Source organism: Mirounga angustirostris, unplaced genomic scaffold (genome assembly GCF_029215605.1).
Source record: "Mirounga angustirostris isolate CCGP_5_RB_7025 unplaced genomic scaffold, mMirAng1.0.hap1 SCAF_13, whole genome shotgun sequence".
Classification (NCBI taxonomy): Eukaryota; Metazoa; Chordata; class Mammalia; order Carnivora; family Phocidae; genus Mirounga; species Mirounga angustirostris.
Window position 1 is genome coordinate 103,697,730 of NW_026991721.1, and position 22,748 is coordinate 103,720,477.

Below are 22,748 nucleotides of genomic sequence, written 5' to 3' on the forward strand. Positions count from 1 at the left end.
CTCTCTCGCGGGCTCATGGCTAGCCTTTGGGTTGGCTGCCAACTCCTGATTCAGCAGGCACGGGGTATTATATAAAGCATGTCTGCCCTGGGCTGTCTGATCAGCAGGGGCCGGCGAAGAAAAATCACACCGTGATCACATTTCTGGTTAAAATGGTCTTAAAGAACAAGAAACAAGGTTTCCAAATATTGGTTGCAGGCTCCTTCCCCTCTACCTGCATCACCACCTCCCATCCCTGCTTCCTCCCCACACCTCCCAGGAACATCTGCATCCCCTGGCAGACTCTGACAGGCATGGAGATGACTTTTCATGTTCAGGGTATTTCAAATGTTGTATAACAAAATTAATTACATTTAATTAAACTTACCCATTTTTTATAGTTCCAAACAAATCTAAAATGCCATGTTAAGCTTATGAGATGGCAGTCCTCCAAAGGATTCTGCTGCTGGGTGTATGTGCTCTAAGAGACTCATGCAATTTGAGGGATCATCTTACACGAGTGGGTCTGACAAATGGCCTCTTGGCCTCAGTGAAGCATCAGGCAAGAAATGAATCTCTGGGTCCTAGGCCATGTCACCACCTATGTCCTCCCCACTTCCTGCACTCCAACAACACTCACACACAAAAAGTCATCTTCCTTTCTCGACCTCTTTTCATAATGCACGAAAATGATGAACTTGCTTTTCTCCCCCTCCACTCTATGGTTTGTATTTCTCACAAGTACAGAGGCTGGCATATGGTAGTTGCTGAATTTATTAACATTTATTGAATGGATGAGTGTTCTTGCTCACTGGTTCTGGGTTTCTTTTTTTCTGTGAAAAACCCCCAAGTTTCACTGGGTTTCTTGCTCCCCAAGATTTAGAGGGAACATGGTGGCTACGGGTCTGTGTGACATGTCCTGTAATCACCTTGCACCCAGACTGAAGCAGTATCATCTCTCTGGTCCATGCTGGTCTCAAGGTAGAGGGCTGATGGCCAATGCACCTTCAAGTCTCTGCTTCTAACAGGCACAGGGCCGCTTCCACCACATTCCACGTGGGCTAACACTAAGTCACAGGGCCAGGCCCAACAGGAGCATAAGGGGAAAATGACGCTTTTCCTAAGGGGTGGGGGGTGCAGTGAATATTTGCTGAAAAATAACACCATACAAGAACACTGAACAAAATCTATCATGCGTTGTTTACTTGAGATTTCTACCAATACTGTTCTGATATCTTAAGTAGTTTTCACAACCAGCAAACTAAAATCCCCTACAATGTATATATTAGTCAGGATCCATTCAGTTCCAGGGACAGAATACAACTCAAACTAGTTTATGAACTAAAGGCCGGGCAATATATTTATTCAATGTTTACAAATACGGAGTAATAAAACTGCCCTAATTCCTCATTTGGGTCAGAACAAACAAAATCCAAAATTGCACGGAGTGAATTCAATGGTAAACCTTCAGTTTACATACTCTTAGATCCTTCTGTCCTTTGGAAATAGTCAAGGCCAAGAGATCCTGTACCAGAATCTTCAACATCTTCCCACGTTGTTATACCCTAAATTCCTTTCCCATCTATAGTCATTCTTCCCCATAATAGACATTTTTTCCAGTTCTAATTTCATCACTCCATATCCTTCCTACCAGAGGTGACAATGCAATGTACTACAACATACCTTTTAACAAACTGTCTCAGACTATTCCTGTTTATTCATTAATTCCATAAGCATTTACTAAGAATCCATTATGGGGCAGGTGCTGTATTTGGCTCTGGGGGGTACACAGGATGGATAAGCACGGTCTAGAAACTTGTCATGTAACGGGGCGACAGGCTTATAAACAATGTCTGGAACAGCGCATGATAAGCACCAGAGCAGAAGTAAGAAACAGTTAGGAAGAAACACGCTCAGCTCAGTGCTATGCAGATAATTCTGGCCACCGTGGAAGGCTCGGCTAGAGAAATGAGAAACAGGAGGCTGGAGCACCGTGATCAGCTAGGAGGTCACTGGTGTGATCTGAGCACGTCAGGAGGAGAATCTGAACTCTGACTGAAGACAGAAGCTGGGAAGATGAGGGAACAAACCATGCAGAAGAGTCATATGAAGAAGAATCAACAGAACCAGCACAGTGAAGGGTGGTCAAGGGAGAGGCTGGGAGTCGTTGAGTTTCCCGGTGTCGCCCACGAGGGATACCAATTGCACAAGTAGGAGAAACTTTTCAGAGACAATATGGACTCCGGCTGAGTTGGAAATGTTTTTGGGATATCCAGGTGGGACATTCCCTTCCTTGGATTTATGAGTGATTTGGACCAGTTACTGAAAATTACTTGTGTTTGCACATGGAGTGGGAAGGAGCCAAGGGAGAGAATAGTGAGAGGATGATAAATCTATGGTAAAACCAGCATGCCAAGGCCCAGATTTCTTTCCCCACAAAAAATCTGACAGTTATTTGTAACCAAAAACAGGCTCTGGCTTGATCTGCTTCTTACTCATTATGAGGAGCTGGCTCTGGGTGGGGCTCTGTGGTGCGAGCTGAACAAGGCTCTTACAGAAGACCTACAGCCTGCTGGATGCTCACTAAGGGACTGGTTTTGGATCACAGTCTTCAGATTCAGGACTTCTATAGATTTCAAAAATGGCTATGAAATCTATAAGTTAAACGGTATCTTTAGGAAGGCTAATTTCAGAATATGAAAAACTCACTGTCAGGAATTGGTCAAGCATTTTACTCTCAGGAACCTTCCCCCAAGAGTGCTCTCATATTATTGAACACAATGAAAACATTAATATTTTATAGGAAATATGTTTATTATTGATTGTCGCAATTCAAAAATACTCTTTTCTCAGGGCTGGTCCACCATCCTCTGTCTCTTTAGAGATATTAAATACATCAAAACTGTGAGCAATTTTGTTTTACAGTACATAGAGATTTCTGTGTGGTAAGCAAGATAGGAATTTCTAACAATGAAACAAGGTCTCCAGAAGTTGCCAGTAAAACAAAGGAAGCGTCTCCAATGATAAGATGTAGGAACTCATGGGTAAAATCTAACAGAACACATGCTGGAAAATGGGATCAAGAAATTTTATAATCCACCTGCACTCTGAGTTTGCTCTGGGATAGTGCAAGCATGTCCTGTAAAGAAGCTTAGAGATAGAATCGCTCCGGTCTGAGGGAAGGTCCTTTGGGTGTGGGACTCATGTCACCTAGGTGTTCCAAAGCCACTTGTTTTTCCAACTTCTCGTCCACATAATCATGACCAGAGGTTTCAAGGAGAAGAGCACGGAGTATCTAGCTTTGACTTTTGAGCAGATGTAACACCAGCTCTTCATCCTCTGCCAAAGACAGGCCTGTATCCAAAGGCTCTAAGGTCTCCCACTTGGCCTTCTTTTTGTTACGACTTGTGGGTCCCACGTCTTCCACTTCACGGTTGTTCCTTTTCCTCATTCCCTGCTTCTTCTTGGTATCACTGGTGGGAACAAATCCAATGATTTACTTGATAAATAACTAAATCCATTATGAAATCAAACACTTCAAATAGGACAAAACTACCAAAAACAGAGAGTTGGTAAAGTGATACTATTATTCAAGAGAGAAAGAAACTGTAACAACATCAGGACATCTGTGTTCTAAGTCCCTTCCCTTTAACAGATGGGGGGAGAGGGCCTACTATACACCAGGCCACTGTGTGGAGTACTTTGTACACAAGGTCTCGTCCAATCCTCACAATTCTAGGGAGCTATGGGTATATTATCCACAGTCTGGGGACACCAATGGCCTGTAGACTGGCTCCAATCTGTGCTTGTCCTGCCACATCAACCGCTGCTGTTTAAAGTTAGGTTATCCTTTAGGTAGCAGTCTGTGGGCTCACAGATATCAGGACACCAGACACTAGTAACTGTTGTATTAAGCTGTGATATATAGATCATGAGTAAAACAGAACCTCAAATGTTGAATTATTTAAGACATCAAATAAACTTCCCCCATTTAAAATCTATATCTAAGACCCACATATAGTCTTGGAAAAACAAACATTATTGCAGTATTCTACTCTCACTACTTTTATTTAAAATAGTAATGGAAATACTAGTTGCTGCAATTGAACAAGAAAAAAAAAAGGCATCCAGATTGGAAGGAAGAAGTAAAACTGTCACTATTTCCAGACATGATATTATATACGGAAAACCCTAAAGACTCCACCAAAAAACTACTGGAAATAAATGAATTCAGTCAAGTTTCAGAACACAAAATCAATGTACAGTAATCTACTGCATTTCCATATTGGAGGAGCAGAAAGAGAAATTAAGAAAACAATCCCATTTACTATCACACCAAAAAAAAAAAAAAAAATCAAATACCTAGGAATAAATTTAATCGAAGAGGTAAGAGACCTGTATATTGAAAACTATAAGACATCAATGAAAGAAATTTGAAGATGACACAAATGGAAAGATATTCTATGCTCATTGACTGTAAGAGTTCGTATTATTAAAATGTCCTACTATCCAAAGCAATCTACAGATTAAATGCAATCCCTATCAATATTCCAATGGCATTTTTCACAGAACTAGAGCAAATAATCCTAACATTTCCACAGAACCACAAAAGACCCCAAATGTCCAAAGCAATCTTGAAAAAGAACAAAGCTGGAGGTATCCATAATTCCAAATTTCAAAATAAACTACAAAGCTATAGTACTCAAAACAGTATGGTGCTGGCACAAAAATAGACACATAGATCAATATAATAGGATAGAGAGCCCCAAAATAAACCCAAGTTTCCATGGTTAATAAATCTGCAACAAATGAGGCAGTAATAAACAATGGTTAAAAGACAGTCTCCTCAATCAATGGTGCTGAGAAAACTGGAGAGCTACATGCAATAGAAGGAAACTGGACCACTTTTTTACACCATCCACAAAAATAAACTCAAAATGGATTAAAGACCTAAATATGGGACCTGAACAATAAAACTCCTTAAAGAAAATATAGGCAGTGTTCTCTTGGACACTAGCAACATTTTTCTAAAAATGTCTCCTCAGGCAAGGGAAACAAAAGCAAAAATAAATTACTGGGACTACATCAAACCAAAATTCTTTTGCACTGCAGTGAAGGAAACCATCAACAAAACAATAGGTGACCTGTTTAATGAGAAAAGATATTTGCAAATGATGTATCTGATAAGTAGTTAAAATCCAAAATATATAAAGAACTTCTACAATTCAACACCAAAAAAGCCAAACAGTCCAATTTAAAAATGGGCACAGGACCTGAATAGACATCTTTCCCAAAAAGACATACAGATGGCCAAAAGGCAAATGAAAAGATGTTCAACATCACTAATTATGAGGGAAATGCAATTCAAAACTACAATGAAGTATCAGAATGGCTAGTATCAAAAAGATAAGAAATAACATGTGTTGGCAAGGATGTGGAGAAAAAGGAACTCTTGTGCCCTGTTGGTGGGAACGCAAACTGGTGCAGCCACTGTGGAAAACAGTATGGAGGTTCCACAAAAAATTAAAATAGAAAAATCATATGATCCAGTAATTCCACTACTGGGTATTTACCCTAAGAAAATGAAAACACTAATTCAAAGAGATATATGCACCTCTATGTTCACTGCAGCATTATTCACAATAACCAAAATATGGAAGCAACCTAAGTGACCCTTGACAGATGAATGGATAAAGAAGATGAAGCATGCATATTTATTATATATATAATGGAATATTACTCAGCCATTAAAAAAATGAGCTCTTGCCATTTTTGAAAACATGGAAAGATCTAGAGGGAATTATGCTGCTAAGTGAAATAAGGCAGACTAAGAAAGACAAATATCATATGATTTTACTTATATGTGGAATCTGAAAAACAAAATAAATAAAAAGCAGAAACAGACTCATAAACATAGAGAACTGGTTGTTTCCAGAGGGAAGGTGGCAGGGACAGGTGAAATGGGTGAAGGCAGTAGGAGGTACAGACTTCTAGTACTGGAATGAATAATTCATGGGGATGAAAGGCACCACATAGGGAATATAATCAATAGAACTGTAACGGTGTTGTACAGTGACAGATGGTAGCTACACTCGTGGTGAGCACAGCATAAGGTACAGAGTTGTGGGATCACTATGTTGTACAACTGAAACTAACGTAAGATTGTGTGTCAACTATACTCCAATTAAAAAAGCCAAACAAACATTAATGCAGTTTTTTTGCATACGCCTGAGGCACAGACCATAAAAATAAAGCTAGTTTCTGAAGGTAGAGGAAATCACTTAATACATTAAAAACAGAAGAAAAGGTAAAAACATTCTCAAAGTGTTTTAAGATACCATCATCATGTTCAAAGATGACCCAATTACTGGATGCAAGATCAAAGCAAAATGAAAAGCCCATCTCGTAGTCTTCGTAGCAGTGACCCTTTGTTAAGGGCTCACTAATGGTCTGGCCCTGTGCTACACGCTTTACACAGATTTTATCATTCGTACGGGGAGCATTAGCTTCATTCTACAATGATTAAATGACTGTACCCAGATTATAAACAGGGGACTCAAACCCAGATCTGAAGGACTCTAAATTCAGCTCCAAAGCCAGGCTACTGAAAGCAAAGAGTTGACTTGCTTCAGTCAATATTTGGAAGACAAGAAAAAAAAGAATTAGCTGTGGGAAGAGCACTGATTTGGCACTAACAGTCAAACCTTAGCCAATCAATTACCATTTCTAAGCCTCAGTCTCTTTATCTGTAAAGATGAAGATTATATAATTTACTTAGCAGAACTGCTGTATGAATTACATGAAATTATATAAAGGCAAGAACATAGTAATACTCAATACATGTTAATTTCCTTTCTGCCTATAAACTACTCCCTTTCAAATAAATTCTTACATTGATGTTATATAATAAAAAGCAAGAAATATCACAGACAGAAATATTATATTCCAAGCATATGATGTATTCCAAAAAAGAACAAATTGCTCAAGTTCCAATGTAGTATATTACTTCTTAAGAAGCACGCCTAGATATGAGTGAATGTGCTTAATCAGCATATCTACTTACGACCAGCTTGATGCAAAGTCATAAATAATTTCCCATTTCCCCTCCAGAAATGCCCAATGCTCTGACTCAGCAGCCATTCTCTCTCACCATTGGAAGAAAGACAAACTAGACAGCATTATAAGGTTATTTAAAGCCACAAACAACTGCATTTTGAAAGGGTGCTGAGAGAGATGAACATCTTTAGAAAGAGTTCCCCATGATGGGAATTCAGTTAGCAAAGACAGCAGTTCTTAGTGGAAACGGGCCTTAAAAAAAAAGTATTGAGTCTTAATCTTCTTGAGTATTGCCAGTCCTGTGCAGTACTAGACTAGGTACATGGTTGATTTGGTACAGGGTAATACTGATTTTTGCCCTGCCTGTACTTCAAGTGCATCTCAGGGCCGCTCATCAGAAACAGCCTAATTAGTGGGCTTTACTAATGCATTTTGTTAATGTGCTCTTGAACATTATATTCCCTGCAGGAAATAGCTGGTTCAGATAATAAAAGGAAGATGGGAAATTCATGTAACCCAAATATTTTCATAATTAGCAGCTCTGCTGCTTTGTGGACCAGTTCAAATTCTAGAAAGGTATTTTATCCTACTTTCCACAGCAAATACGTAGTAATTTGTGTAACAAATTAATTATTAAACAATAATATAGATATTCTATAGGTAATTCACCCAAAAGGGGAAAATGTAATCTGGGAAACATAAGGAAAGCAAGAAAGCAAAATACGGTCACAATGTGGTCTCTTCAGAAAAGGCCTCCTCCAAATGGTGAGGTACTACAGAGTGAGGTCAGCAACATGGCTGAAGAAGACATCCCTCGTTCGTGTCCCCTCCCAACAACCTGTGGCATCCACCCAGGGACAAAAATGCTTCTGTGGGAGCTGTGGGATCCAGCAGTAGTTAAAAATAACTATAGCTACAAAACTGGTTAATGAATACACAGTATATAAAAAGAGGTAAATTGTGACACCCGAAACGTAAGAAGAGGGAAATAAAAGGATAGAGTTTCTGTATACAATTGAAATAAGCCTTTATTAGCATAAAACAGACTGTTATATGTATAAGATGGTTTATGTAAGCTTCATGGTAACCCCAAAGTAAAAACCTACAGCAGATCCACAAAAGATCAAGATAAGGGAATCAGAGCATATCTCTGTAGGAAATCAATTCAAAAAGGAAGGCAGCAAGAGAGGAAGAAAAAAACAAGGGACAACAAAACAGCCAGAAGAGATAACACTACTAAGTCTTTACCTATCAATAATTATTCTAAATTAAAATGAATTAAATTCTCCAATCAAAGGGCATAGAGTGGTTGGATGGATAAGACCCAACTATATACTGCCTACAAGAAACTCACTTCTTCTTTAAGGACACACAGTCCCACAATAAAGGGCTGGAAAAGGATATTCCATGCAAGTGGAAACCAAAAGAGAGCAGGGGTAGCTGCTTACTTCTATCAGACAAAATATACCATAAGCCAAAATCAAAAGATGAAAAAGATCATTACATGATGATAAAGAAGTCAATTCACTAAGAGAACATAATAATCATAAGTATGTATATACACCCAACACTGGAGCACCACAATATATTTAGCAAATACTAACAAATCTGAAGGGAGAAATAGACAACAATACAAGAAGAGAGTATTTCAGTAACCTGTTTTCAACAAATGGCTAGATTATCCAGACAAAAAAAAATTAATAAGGAAATGTTAAAATTGAACTGTACTTTAGACCAAATGGACTTAACAATTCCACCCAACAGCAAAAGAATACATGTTTTTCTCAAGCATACATGAAACAATCTGCAGGACAGATCATGATAGGTCACAAAACAACTCTCAGAAAATTTTAAGAAGACTAAAATCATATTGCTAGTGTATCAAGCTGGAAATCAATTATAAGAAGAAAACTGAAAAATTCACAAATATGTAAAAATTAAATAACATAGTCCTGAACAACCACTGGGTCAAAGAAGAAATTAAAAAAAAAATTTTTTTAAATCTCTGGAAATGGAAACACAAAATATCAAAATCTGTGAGATGCAAAGCAAAAGCATTTCTAAGTGGGAAATTTATAGTGTTAAAAGCCTACATTAAGAAACAAGGAAGATCTCAAATAAACAGCCTAACTTTACACCTCAAGGAACTAAAAAAAGAACAAATGAAGTCCAAAGTTAGCAGAAGCAATGAAATGCAAAGATCAGAAAATAAGAGACCAAAAAAAACAAAAGAAAAAACCCCCAACAAAACCAAGAACTAGTTTTTTCTAAAGATTAACAAAACTGACATTTAGCTAGATTCAGTCAAGAAAAAAGAAATCAGACTCAATGTCAGAAATGAGAAAGCAGACCTAACAACTGATACCATGAAAATATAAAAGATCATGAGACCACGATGGATTAATTATACACCAACCATTTGAATAACCTAGAAGAAATGAATGAATTCCTAGAAACAGCAACCTAACAACACTGAATCATGAAAAAACAGCAAGTCTGAACAGACCAATAATGAATTAGGAGATTGAATCAGTAATCAAAATCCTCCCAAGAAAGTCCAGAAGCAGAGAAACGGTTTCCCTAGTGAATTCTACTAAACATTTAAAAAAGAATTAATGCCATTCCTTCTCAAACTCTTCTAAAACACTGAAGAGGAGAGAATATTCCCAAACACGTTTTACAAGGACTGTACTGACCCAATGTCAAAGCTAGATAAAAATACTAACAAGAAAAGAAAACTACAGGTCAATATTCCTGATAAATACAGATGCAAAAATTATCAACAAGATATTAGCAAGCCAAACTCAACAGCATATTAAAAGGATCACACATCATGATTAAGTTGGGATTCATCCCTGGGATGCAAGGATGGTTCAACATACCCAAATCAATAAACATGATATACCAAATTAATAAAATGAAAAATAAAAATCATATAATCATCTTAATAGATGCAGAAAAAGCATTTGACAAAATTCAACATCCTTTCTTGATAAAAACTCTCAACAAATTAGGTAAAGAGGGAATGTACCTCAACATAATAAAAACCATATATGACAAGCCACAGGTAACATTATATTCGATAGTTACGGGTTGAAAGCTTTTTCTCTAAGATCAGGAAAAACTAAAAGATACCCACTCTCATTATTCCTATTCAACATACTAGAAGTCCCAGCAAAATGATATGACTTTATATATAGAAAATCCTGAACACTCCACCAAAAAAACTGTTACAACTAATAAATAAGGTAGGTAAAGTTGCATGATACAAAAATCAACATACAAAAATCAATAGCATTTCTTTACACTAGCAGCAAGTTATCTGAAAAAGAAATTTTTAAAAAGCATCCCATGCACAACAACATCAAAACCAAACTTGGGAGTAAGTTTAATCAAGGAAGTGAATTATTGGTATACTGAAAACTGTAAAATTTTGATGAAAGAAATTGAATAAGACAAATAAATGGAAAGATATCCCATAATTCATAGATTAGAAGAATTAATATTATTAAAAGGCCCATACTACCCCAAACCATCTCTGGATTCAATGAAATCTCTATGAAAATTCCAATGGCATTTTTCATGAAATAGAAAAAAAAATCCTAAATTCATATAAAATCACTAGATTTCAAAAAGCCAACGCAATCCTAAGAAAGAACAAATCCAGAGGCATCACACATCCTAATTTCAAGCTATACTACAAAGCTACAGTGATCAAAAAACAGTAGTATGGTACTGATATAGAAACAGATACATACACCAACAGAACAGAATAGAGAGCCCAGAAATAAACCTTTGCACATATGGTCAATTAATATTTGACAAGGGAACAGAATACTCAATGGAGAAAGAATGGTCTCTCTTTCAATAAAAGGGTGTGAAAACTGGATAACCACATTTAGAAGAATGAAACTGGATTCCCTTCCACAAAAATTAACACAAAATGGATTAAAGACTTAAACAGATGACTCCAAACCATAAAACTCCTAGAAGAAAACATAGGGATAAAGCTCCATGACACTGGTCCTGACAATAATTTTTTGGATATGACACCAAAAGCAAAAGTAAATAAGACTACATCACACTAGAAAGCTTCCGCACAGTAAAAGAAACCAAAGAAAAAAATGAAAAGCAACCTACAAAATGGAGAAAATATTACAAGTCATATACATGATAAAAGGTTAATATCCAAAATATATAGGAACTTATATAACTCAATAGCAAAAAAACAAAAAAAACCCCACAAATAATCTGATTAAAAAAATAGGCAGAGGAAAGTGGATGGACATTTTTCCAAAAAAGACATACACATGACCAATAGGTGCTCAGTTATCTCATATCTGGTAGAATGGCTGTCATCAAAAAGACAGGAGATAACAAGTGTTGGTGAGGAAGCAGAAAGGGAGTATTTGTGCACTGTTAGTGGGAATGCCATCGGTATAGTCTCTATGGAAACCAGCATGGAGGTTCCTAAAAATATTAAAAACAGAACCACCAAATGATCCACCAATCCCCGTTCTGGGTATATATATCCAAAGGAAATGAAAACAACATCTTGAAGACAAGTCTACATTCTCACGTTCATTGCAATGTTATTCACAACAGGCAAGAAATGGACACAACCTAAGTGTTCAGTTCAGATGGGTGGACAGATGATACAGTGTATTATACATACACAGCGAAATATTACTCAACCATGAGAACATTTGCAACCAAATGGATGGACCTTGAGGGCATCATGTTAAGTGAAATAAGCCGACAAAGAAAGATGAAATCTGTAATGATACCACTTATATATGGAATCTAAAAAAGGCAAACTCAGGAATCAGAGACTGGAATAGTTACCAGGAGCTGGGTGGTAGGGGCAATGGGGAGATGTTGCTCAAAGGGTGCAAAGTTCCAGTTCTGGGGATCTAATGTACAGCATGGTGATTCTAGTTAACAATATTGTATTAGATACTTGAAAGTTGCTAAGATAATAAATGGTTAATGTTCTCATCACACACACACAAACCTAATTATGTCATGCTATGGAGGTATAAGCTAATAATACTAGGGTGGAAATCATTTTGCAATCTGTAAGTGTATAAATAACATGGTGTACACCTTACACTCACACAATGTTATATATCAATTATATCTCAATAAAGGTGGGGGGAAAGGTGTGGCACTAGAAACCTCTGTTTTACTTATATCCTGATGAATCAGGTAGAAGGGTTCTGACCCTATATATAGCTAATGTTCAACAGGAGGTTCCTGGATCTAATTAAAACCCGGGACTTCTTTAGGATTTGTTAACAGTCTAATGTATATAACAATGAGTTCTAGTTTCTTGGTTCTTCAGTTGTTTTCTGCAACTGCTGAAAGGGGCTCATGTACCTCTCAATCAAGAGTTCTATTAGCTGCCCCACGGTAGCACAGCATTAGTAGATGGTGGAACATTCTGGAAATAGGTCTGCTGGAAGAAAGAACCACAATACAGGTGGGAAATGGCAGTAACACCTGTGAGTTTTCTTCATGAAATAAGTTTACTCCACTGAACTGAAGGAGGTAAGGTGGCTCACAGTATGAACTGAGAATTACATGATGGCCTACACAACAGGGCCGAGAGTCCGGGCCTGAGTTCTGTATTTTATTTTTATTTCAGGATTTCTATGGGACATAAAGTGTCAAACTATCTCCATATTCTTCAAATCTATGAACTGTCAAAAAGGACCATCTTACTGCTCAACATTGTAACAGTAAAAAATACGGGTGGATAAAACACAGCTTAAAAAGTAGAAGTATGGCTCAGGGCACTAAACACCCACTGCTGCTGTAAAAACAAAACCACCAAAGCAAAAGAATTCAGAACTACTTATCTTTCAATAATCCAACTAATAAAGAGATTTAATTAGTAACGTCTGGTGTGTCATTTAAAGCACTAATCCTACAACAAAACACAAAGAAAATTATCATGTTGTAATACGTAATACGAACCGAGAGTAACAGGGAAATGTTACTTCAATGGCTTTGAAATGTTCGTGAAAATGATTACACAAAAGCTCGTCACAATACCCAAAGTAAATGTGTGAACCAATTTATTCATCATTAAGAAGAAAAAAGGATTTAACACTGAAATGTGAATTCAATTTTAACATCTTAATAAATACATTACTAATTGAATTTTCAATGGAATAGAACTTTCTTACTTTCTAAATTTTGTGAACCCCAAACCCAAAACTCTTCCAGAAAGTGAACAGGTTTTTCAGGAGGTTTCATTTCCTGGTTTCAACATTTTAACTTTTCAGGTACTTGCAGCTGCCTCGTCACCCAGAGTAAGAGTACAGCCCGTGAGAAACCAAAGAGGGAGGAACACCTGGAGTCAACCTGCTAAGTCAACCAGCCTTCCTCCTGGTCCCTCTTCCTCTCCTCAAACACGGCCCTTACTTGTTTAGATCAGAGATCCCTCTTGTGTGTCCCACCTGTGCCCTTTGTCAATGCAGCGCCTCCCTCCTGCTCACCCCTCTCCGATTCTCACCCTCCATTAAAGGTACCTGAACTCCCTGTTAAAAGTGAGCTCTTTCCTCTGAAAGCCGACAGCTCTAATTGTTCATTAGTCATTTTGCACTTAGCATTGCTACTTCCTAACACTAAAGTGATTTCTTTTTCACCTGTACGCAACTTAACTCCTACTTAGAATGTAAACTCCTGGGTGGGAGTATAAATTACTACTAAACTTTCTGGAGGGCACTTTGGTAGCACCTTCTGAAAGTCTTTCAAGTATGCTTACCCAGCAATCTCTCTTCTGAGAATTTATCCCAAAGAAATAATTAAGGGTGTGTATAAAGATTTAGTTACAGGATACTCAAGGCAAAACTGTTTGTAATTTCAGAAAGCTGAAAACCCAAACGTCCGATCATAAGGGATTCATTTGTTAAATGAGTTATAAAATTAGAAATGAAACACTATGTAGCTATTAAAAACAATGTTGCAGGAAAACAGTTACAAAACCAATACAGAGCTAGAGTCCATCTTTAAGAAAGGCTTGTATGCATGTTTGCAGAGAAAAAGATTTGGAAGATTTTTTTAGATGTTCTTTTTGCTGGTATATATATCTTCTGATTTTTCTGTAACAAGCTTGTATTACTCTTTGCAATAAAAAAAGAAAGTTAAATTTGAAGGGAAAAGTAGTTCTGGACAAAGAAAAATTACAATTATTCTTTGTAATTCCACAAAGCTCAGAAGCATGAAAGTAGGTGTGCCATATAAGCTTCAACTTGGATTCCTGGATCCACAGAAGTAAGGGGAACAGTGAGATTTCTTTTGTCAGAAGAGATGGGTCATGGGTTACTTTCAGCATTTCAAAATACCTGCAACTGTGTGCCCCAGACTAAGTTCTGGTATTTCTTTGGTTTGGCTGGAATTTTATTAACTCAGCTTTGTAAACACTTGACACTTCAGACACTTGAGTGGACTGGAAATTGTCTTTGTTAATAAAACAAATGCAAAACATTAACTTTTTATTAACTTTCCTGAAAGACAAAAATCTTTCAAAACACAGGGACCATTAGGGGTGAAAGCAAAAGTTCTCTGTGATAATCAAAATGTTGCAAAGTCGCTGTTCTAGACTCAACAACTGGCTCCATGGGCCATAGGCAGAAATTTCTCAGAGTTTGGGTAGTTTCACTTTTTAGTTTTACATATTGGGCTTCTAAGAAAGCCATTCAATAATGGTTTCCATGCTCACTATTCCCCAAGAATTAAAGAAAAAGTTAAAAAGTCTTCTAAATCTAGATTCTTTTTTTTTTTTAAAGATTTTTATTTATTTGTTATTGAGAGAGAGAGAGAATGATAGAGAGCATGAGAGGGAGAAGGGTCAGAGGGAGAAGCAGGCTCCCCGCCGAGCAGGGAGCCCGATGCGGGACTCGATCCCGGGACTCCAGGATCATGACCTGGGCCGAAGGCAGTCACTTAACCAACTGAGCCACCCAGGCGCCCCTAAATCTAGATTCTTATTGAAATATCATACATTAAACCTTAATGTCTCCCACATAACATTCACCCTATTCCCACCAACCAACCCTACATGTGCTTAAAGGAAGATTCTTTGGGAAGCATATCTTGGCTCTTATAATTCTTCAACATTTCAGTGACTGCCTTCTACTATTACTTAGTATAATCTTTAAGTTTCTCATAACCTGGTGTAGGCCTGCCTTTGTACCCTATTCTGCATTATACCCCCTCCTTTAATACACCCCTTGTTCTTTCAGACTAGTTTTTAGTCCTGAACATGCTCTAGGCTCTCAACTAATTTTGCCTCCATTTGGGACTCCCCTTTACTGCTTTACAACTATCTATATCCTCCATATCCTTCAAAACCCAGTTTTGTCATCTCCTCCTCAAAGATTCCACCTTTGACCCCACTTTATGCAATGTTTGTGCCTCTCCCACAGCACTCATTCTGAAATGAATCATAGGGATTTTGTGTAGATCTCTGCCCTGTGCCTACTAAACTGTTAGCTTTTGAGGTCTGGGGCTGTTTGTCTTCATCCCTGAAGATGGACTGAATAAAGAAATCATCAGTGAGTGTCCACTCATCTGAATGGCAGAAATCATGACCTTGCTGGGGTTGTGCAAATTTCCGAGAAGGACCCTACTGCAGTGAAGTAGGCAATGTTTAAACAGACTTTGCTTCGGGTTCCACTTCCAACAGAGCTCCACTATTCATGGGAGCACCTCCAGAGCATTCAGTCCAGTCTGTGGGTGTACAAGCTCCTGTTTGATCGATCCTCTATTATGAATAGCATTTAAGTTCGTGGGATCCCAAATTTTGGCTTTGCACATGTTTTTCAAAATTATATACACAGGATGAAATGTAATGGACAATTATCTAAATTTTCAGTAAAGGTCAGCTTCTGCCTCCCTCAGAGTGTATCTTCTCAGCTTCTTCTTCCTTTGTCCATTACTTCAATGTCCGCATTTCCAGGTTCCATCCTTAGCCCTCTACTATTCTCATTTTCTATCTTCATTCTGCATATTCTCAAGCAGTTCAGTATTTCAACTCTCTTCCATAATGCTAATGACTTTAAAGATATGCATCTTTAGCTCAGAGTTTCTTCCTGACCCCCAGATCTGCATATTCAACCAGCTCCTGGCTATCTCTGCCTCCATCTTCACGGGCACCCCAATCTCAACATGCACTAACTAGAGCATGTTTTCCCCAAATCTGTTCCTCCTACATTTCCCTTCTGAGTGAACAGTGACACCCTTTTAATAAAGGCCTGGACGTCATTATTGAGGCACCTTCTCCTTCACAACCTTACTTTAATTGATCAATTCTGTACTAATCTCTCTGAAATCCATCTAAAGTTTTCCCAGAACCTAAGTAACTGCCTTAATTTAGGCTTTGGCCTTCCATCCCCTCCTTCGCCTGACTCGACTCTGGGAAGCTTTTCCAGGCCATCTCCATCTGAGTTAAGTGCCCTCTGAGAGGGCCCCTAAGCACTATGCATTGTTCCATTATAACATCTGAAAATGAGATCGACTACTTATCTGCTTCCCCCATTAAACTGCAAGTTCCTTGAGGACAAAAACTTTGTCTTTGTAGCCACACTGCCCTAGTATCCCAGGGCTCAATAAATGTTTCTTAAATGATGAATAAAGCCAGTGGGCTGAGCTTCTGTACTGCTAAATATCTGATTGGCCTACTCTGTAACATATACAGTTGGTCAGAAAGAACAATCCCTAATTAAAACACACTCTTACCTTCTTTGTAAGCCAGTATGTAAGTTGACGTTTAAACCGGTACTTTTCTTTTTTCAAAGAATGCATCATTAATTCCAAAGAAATCCGACAGATCAAAGCCACAGTGAAAATTAAAACATTTAAGCAGAAGGAAAATAACACTAGCACAAGAAGCACCCAATAACCTCAAACTCAGAATAAGAAATGAGGTAATACTTCAACATTACAGAAAGAGCATAACCTGGCATTTCAATTCAACAAACAAGTAATCTTTTTTTCTTTGCAACAATACATGTAACTTCTCTAGAATATCTATATATCTCATAAGGTAAAGAGTATCTCCTTTGTCCCCCAACATGTTTCATGTTGAAGTGGTTACTTTTTAAAACCAGTTACTTAACAGTGACTCAACTACTATTATTAAATATGGCTCTACAAAAATTTTGGTATGGAGGAAAGAAAGGGATGTTGGGGTCAGACCTGACTGGAATGCTAGCAACTGCCCAAAACTTGGGAAAATGGCTTAACTTCATGAAGTGTCAATTCTCTAATTTCTAAAATGTGATTACTATCTACCTCATGGAAACTAGTGATAAACAAGTGATACATGCATAGCAAATACACTGTAAGAGTTAATTTACCTTCTCCAACTCCCCACAGTGGGAAGTATTTTTTCTTTTTAATGCTACTTGGTTATATATATATTATATATATCATGTAAGGTGAAAGCATTTTAATTTAAAATGCCTTGAGTCCCAAATAGTTTTAAGTCTACTGTTAAGGTACAAAACAGTTTTTCATTGGAAAAAAAAAAGGGGGGGGGTCTAAATGGTAGATGAAGTGAAGGTTAATCCCTGAAACCCATCAAACACGTAAGGCTACTGAACAACAGTGACCACCACAACCCAGGTTTTGGCTGCTCAGCTTATGTCCCAGTAATGTGGAACTGCCCAAAGAAAGAACCGCCAGGGAGTTGGGACAGTCAGGAAGGGATGTTGGGGAGGTCTGGGCCTTGATGGGGTAAGAATCCAAGGCAGAGAAGTTCTGTAAGGAGACAGACTTCTGGGTGCTCTGGTAGGTGAAGATTCTCAGCAACAGCAGTCTTTGCTGCTTTTATTAAAATTAAGTCTATCATTATTTGTCTTATATAAAACAGGAAACCTTAAGCTTTGAGAGGTTGGGAATACAGTTCCTCAAAGGGCAGCCCCATTCATAAGGAAGGGCTCTGTTAAGTTAGAATTTCACATTTGGGGAAATAGGATTTCACTCTCTATGTATTTCCAAAATCTTAAAAACAAACCATCTGATTGTCAGGCTCTACTGTGTTCTACAAGTTAAAAAAAAAAAAAAAAAAGCTTTCCTTATAAAAATTCTTACAGAATGGCTAAAATCTAAAAGCACCAACAACACCAAATGCTGGTGAGGGTGTGGAGCAACAGAAACACTTATTCATTACTGGTGGGCATGCGAAATGGTATATATACTTTGGAAGATGATCTGGCAGTTTCTTACAAAACTGAACACATTCTTACCATGTGATCTAACAATTGTACTCACTGGTATTTACCCAAAGAAGTTGAAAACTATGTCCATAAAAAAACCTGTACATGAATGTTTATAGCAGCTTTATTCATAATCGCCAAAACTTGGAAACAACCAAGATGTCTTTCAACAGATGAATGGGTAACTAAACTGTAGCACATCCATACAATGAACTATTTTCATCAGGCCATGGAAAGACATGGAGGAAATTTGAATGCCGATCACTAAGTAGAAGAAGCCACCCACAAAGGCCACAATACTGTATCATTCCACCTACACCACATTCTAGAAGCAAAACTATGGATATATGAAAAATACCAATGGTTGCCAGGGTTTGGGTGGCAGCAAGAAGAAAGGATGGGGAGGAAAAGGAAGAAGCAATGACCAGGTAGAGCACAGGGGATTTTCAGGGCACTGGAACTATTCTGTATGATACTATAAAGGTAGATACACATCATTATGTATTTGTGAGAACTCACAGAATGTACAAGATAAAGAATGAATCTCAAAAGTAAACTATAAACTTTGGGTGACAATGATGTGTGAATACAGGTTCCCTGACGGTAACAAACAGTAATAAAATGTTAAAAGAAAAGGCTGTGGCGCAGAGTTGGGGTACACAGGGAAACTCTACTTTTCACTAAATTTTACTATAAAAACTAAAATTGTTAAAAAAAAATAAAGTCTATTCATAAAAATATTTGCCTAGTTCAAGAGTTAATATACCACCACCATAACTTAAATTATTAGAGTTTTCTCTTCTTACCCCAAAGAAAAACATGCTGCTTTAACTCATAACCCGAAGTAACTTCCCAGTCTTCAGTAGGAATACTTAGATCATCACGCATTCTCTCTCCTGTTCTCATAACACCTCAGGCTGCCATACATCCTTTCCAATGAACTGCCACTTTGTGGACTAGGACAGCAGCTGTTTCTTACCCTCATCACCTTCCACAAAACCACCTAGCATCAGAGTCAGGACAGACACACAGGTGAAGGACGATGGCATGAGGAGGACCCCAAGACTCTCCTCTGGCAGGAGTATGTATAAGTGTATAGCCACGACTATGCTATTAGAATAAATACTCAAATTCTGTTAACTGTCAGAATGTTAGGATGATTACTCCTTCATTACTTAAAGAGAAGGCGTTCAGTAATTCTTCAGGTTTTCCCCTCACAAGAGTTTTCCTAACCACCTCATATAAAGTCAACTCACCCAGAGCCTCTCTCCTTATCCTACAGGGATCGCTTTCATGGCCCTTATTAAAGATCCTTTTCTTTGTTTTTGTTTACTTCTTTATGGTCTGTCTCCTCTGGGCGGGGGGGGGGGGGGTATTTTGTGAGAGGCTGGGATCCAGTCTCTTCTTTACAGCTCTATGCCAGGCACACAGTTCAACCTTCAGTTTAGTGAATGCCTAAATAATGGGGATGCCAAAAGGGGAGAACAGACAGATAAGGGCATTTTCCCACACTCCAGTTTGGTAATACGGACTCTCTACCCAGATGTTGAGCAGAATACATTACATGATATTTTGACATTTTCTTCACTACATCATTCATCATTTCAATAAAGTCTGTAGGACATTTTTGCAGACTGTTTTGAATATAAGGCCTGCCACGTCATCATGAATGATTTTGATGAGGATGAAAATGGAAAGTAGATATCCCAGAGAATATTAAATTCTATTCTTGTAAATACATATACCCATTTAAAAATTCCTATCAGAGTTCTGCTCTTAGTGATTAAAAAGATTATCATACCTTAATGATCCTATTATATATCATACTCTTTCTTTTTACCTTTATTAGATTTTCACAAATCTTGCAAGGTAAAAATTATCTTCATTTGACTGGTGAAGAAAACTGAGGGTCACAGAGATTAAGTAACTTGTCCATGGTCCGAAACTTATAAAAAGGAAGGCAGATTCAAATTCAGGTCTGACTCCAAAAGCCAGTTTTCCCACAAGGCTAAGTAGCTTGCCTTTGTTCTAATACAGACTTAGTTTCACAAAATTCCTACTTCTCCCCGTGTTGCAAAGTTTATGATTATATGGCACACAGATCAATATTCCCCAAATTTATATGCAGTTGTGTATGTGGGTAAGGCATTCAGTCTCTTAATCCATAGAACTTCATGTAATTCTTATTTAACACCTGCTGGAGCAACTATTTTTGAGATACAGATGCCTCTAAGACCCTCCTACCAGGAGCAGACACTGTTTAAATTCCTACATATTAAAACAGAAAGGCAAGGGCACCTGGGTCGCTCAGCTGGCTGGGCTTCCGACTCTTGATTTTGGCTCAGGTAGTGATCTCATGGGTCATGAGATCAAGGCCCGTGTTGGACTCCCCTCTCAGCAGGGAGTCTGCTTGAGATTCTCTCTCTCCCTCTCCCCCTCCCCCCACTTGCACGCTCTCTCTCTCAAATACATAAATCTTTGAAAAAAACAGAAAGGCAAAAGGAGAGAGGCTAATTCACTGATATGATATTTTTCCATGTAAAGGAAACTACTAGGTCTTACACCACTTGATTTTTTAAAAATTCTGTCTGACCCTTAGGAAGCTTTAGCCAGACTTACACAAGGGGGAGAGACAGGACAAATGAAACATTACAAGAAAAAGAACATAATCATTAGTACCTGCCATGAATAGGAAGACCGCTCGTTGTTAAACAGTATACTTTAAATAAATGGTGTGTGAATTAACTCCAATAAAAAGAGATCAGAACGTCCTCTGTAACCTGGAAACCATACTCCCTGGGCTACAAGGATGCTGCAGTCAGAACCACTACTCCAAGCCTCAAGAATGTTCCAAGCGTCGTCTGTTATGATTGTGGCCAAGGCACCACAGAAGAAAAAGATGTGCTGGGGAATCCTGTCAACTTCTTCCCTGGTGTATGCAGTTTTGGCAGAAACACAATGTAGTGGAGTGAGCACCAAACTTCCAAGGACACTGGGGCAAGCAGTTCCAATTATTAAGTGATAAAATGGCAGCCAAAGTCCCTGGGGATTCTGTAAGCCTGACACTAGAAAAGAGACTGCAGCCAGAAAACATCATGATGGCTTGCTCGTCTTCGAGCTCTTAACCTCTGTAGCAGCTGCATTTATCCATGTGCAATTAGGGGTGTGTACATTCATGTGTGTTACATCATAAAACAGAGGATCAACATCAATGCACAAGCCCTTTTAGAAACCTAACAAAAGCCAGGACAGTGCAGACTGAAGAAAGCACACTCCCTTTGCTATAGTGTATGTGCAGCTTTTCAAATTCTTGCTCTTTTCTCTCTTTTTTGGAATGCAAAGGAAAGAAATCAGGTGAAACTGCTGACTAATAATATAGCTAGAAGGAAGCTGAGGACTGAGATGGGAAACAGTGAGTATTCACTTACACAGAAACTCTCGAGTTTCTTTTTATAACATGCTGCTGAATCATGTGTGGAAAGCTACTAAGAGTCAGCACCTGAGTGTCCAAGTTTGTGCCCCTTTTGTATAAAGCTCTCCTTCCACATTCATATCAAGAAATGTAGCCTGGATTTTTTCCTAAAGAATTTTAAACTAATAATAAGTAAGCTGGGACCATTAAAGAAAATTCTCAGAAATCTCTGTATCTATCCTTAAGGATAGGCACTCTGGTATTCAAATATGTTGTGCCAGAGACCTTCCCTCTTATCATAAATTTTAATTTACAAGGCCATGGCAACAGTCCTAATGAAGATTAATTACTGCAGTACATTCCATAAAATCTGTCCAGCTTCCTTCTGATGTGGAAGGCTCCCGCATATGAAATGGAACTGAAATGCATTGTGTCCTTAATGCTTCCTTTCTAGCTGCTCAAGACTAAAAACAGATTAAAAAAAAAAAAAATGCAGTCAAAGAAAAGACTGATTGGCTCAGCATTCATTATAAACATAAGTAAAAGAGCAAAAGATGCCCTCTTAGGTCAACGCTCTAATAAAGAGAAAAGGCTGGGGTTGGTGAGAGGAAATAGAATGCAGAGGACTGCAATCACATGAATGGTCCATATATATGTTTCCTTCTGAAAAACGCACATGTGTCATTTAGGATTGGCAAAAAGTTCTGGCCCCATCTCTATTTTTCTGGTTCATAAATCCACTCGAGAATTCAATGAAAATAAATGGCCCCCCTTTCCAGATAAATGCATGGGGAGTGTCTATGCGGTATGCACGCCCACACCATCATTTTTGCATACAATTTCAGGATGGCCAAGATTCCTCTAAAGCTCATCTATAGATCCTAGATTAAGAATCCCTGCTCTGCAGTAATTTAGAAGGCAAACATAATTATTTCTCTTCTCTCAGATTAAAAAAAAATCAAGCACCCATACAAGCTGGATTTATAGTAGGTATTTTTCACACTGCTAATGTGTATGTAGAACATTTTGTGCTTCCCAGAAACACATCAGCTTTTCTCCTCAAAGTACTTTTC

General features: G+C 38.1%; 1 protein-coding gene across 3 annotated transcripts in view; it reads right to left on the minus strand.

Annotated features, from left to right (window-relative positions):
- The window catches only part of DDX10 (DEAD-box helicase 10), a 329,122-nt gene that overhangs the window by 57,052 nt on the left and 249,322 nt on the right, over window positions 1-22,748 (minus strand). For 2 of the 3 annotated variants that reach the window (XM_064577487.1, XM_045895094.3), the window contains one exon: window positions 2,775-3,452. The exons of the other annotated variant lie outside the window; for it this stretch is intronic. In XM_064577487.1, coding sequence (XP_064433557.1) covers window positions 3,275-3,452 — 178 coding nt within the window. In that variant the 3' untranslated portion in view covers window positions 2,775-3,274. Of the gene's footprint in view, window positions 1-2,774; window positions 3,453-22,748 lie in introns of those variants that run through there. 3 annotated transcript variants of the gene reach the window in all.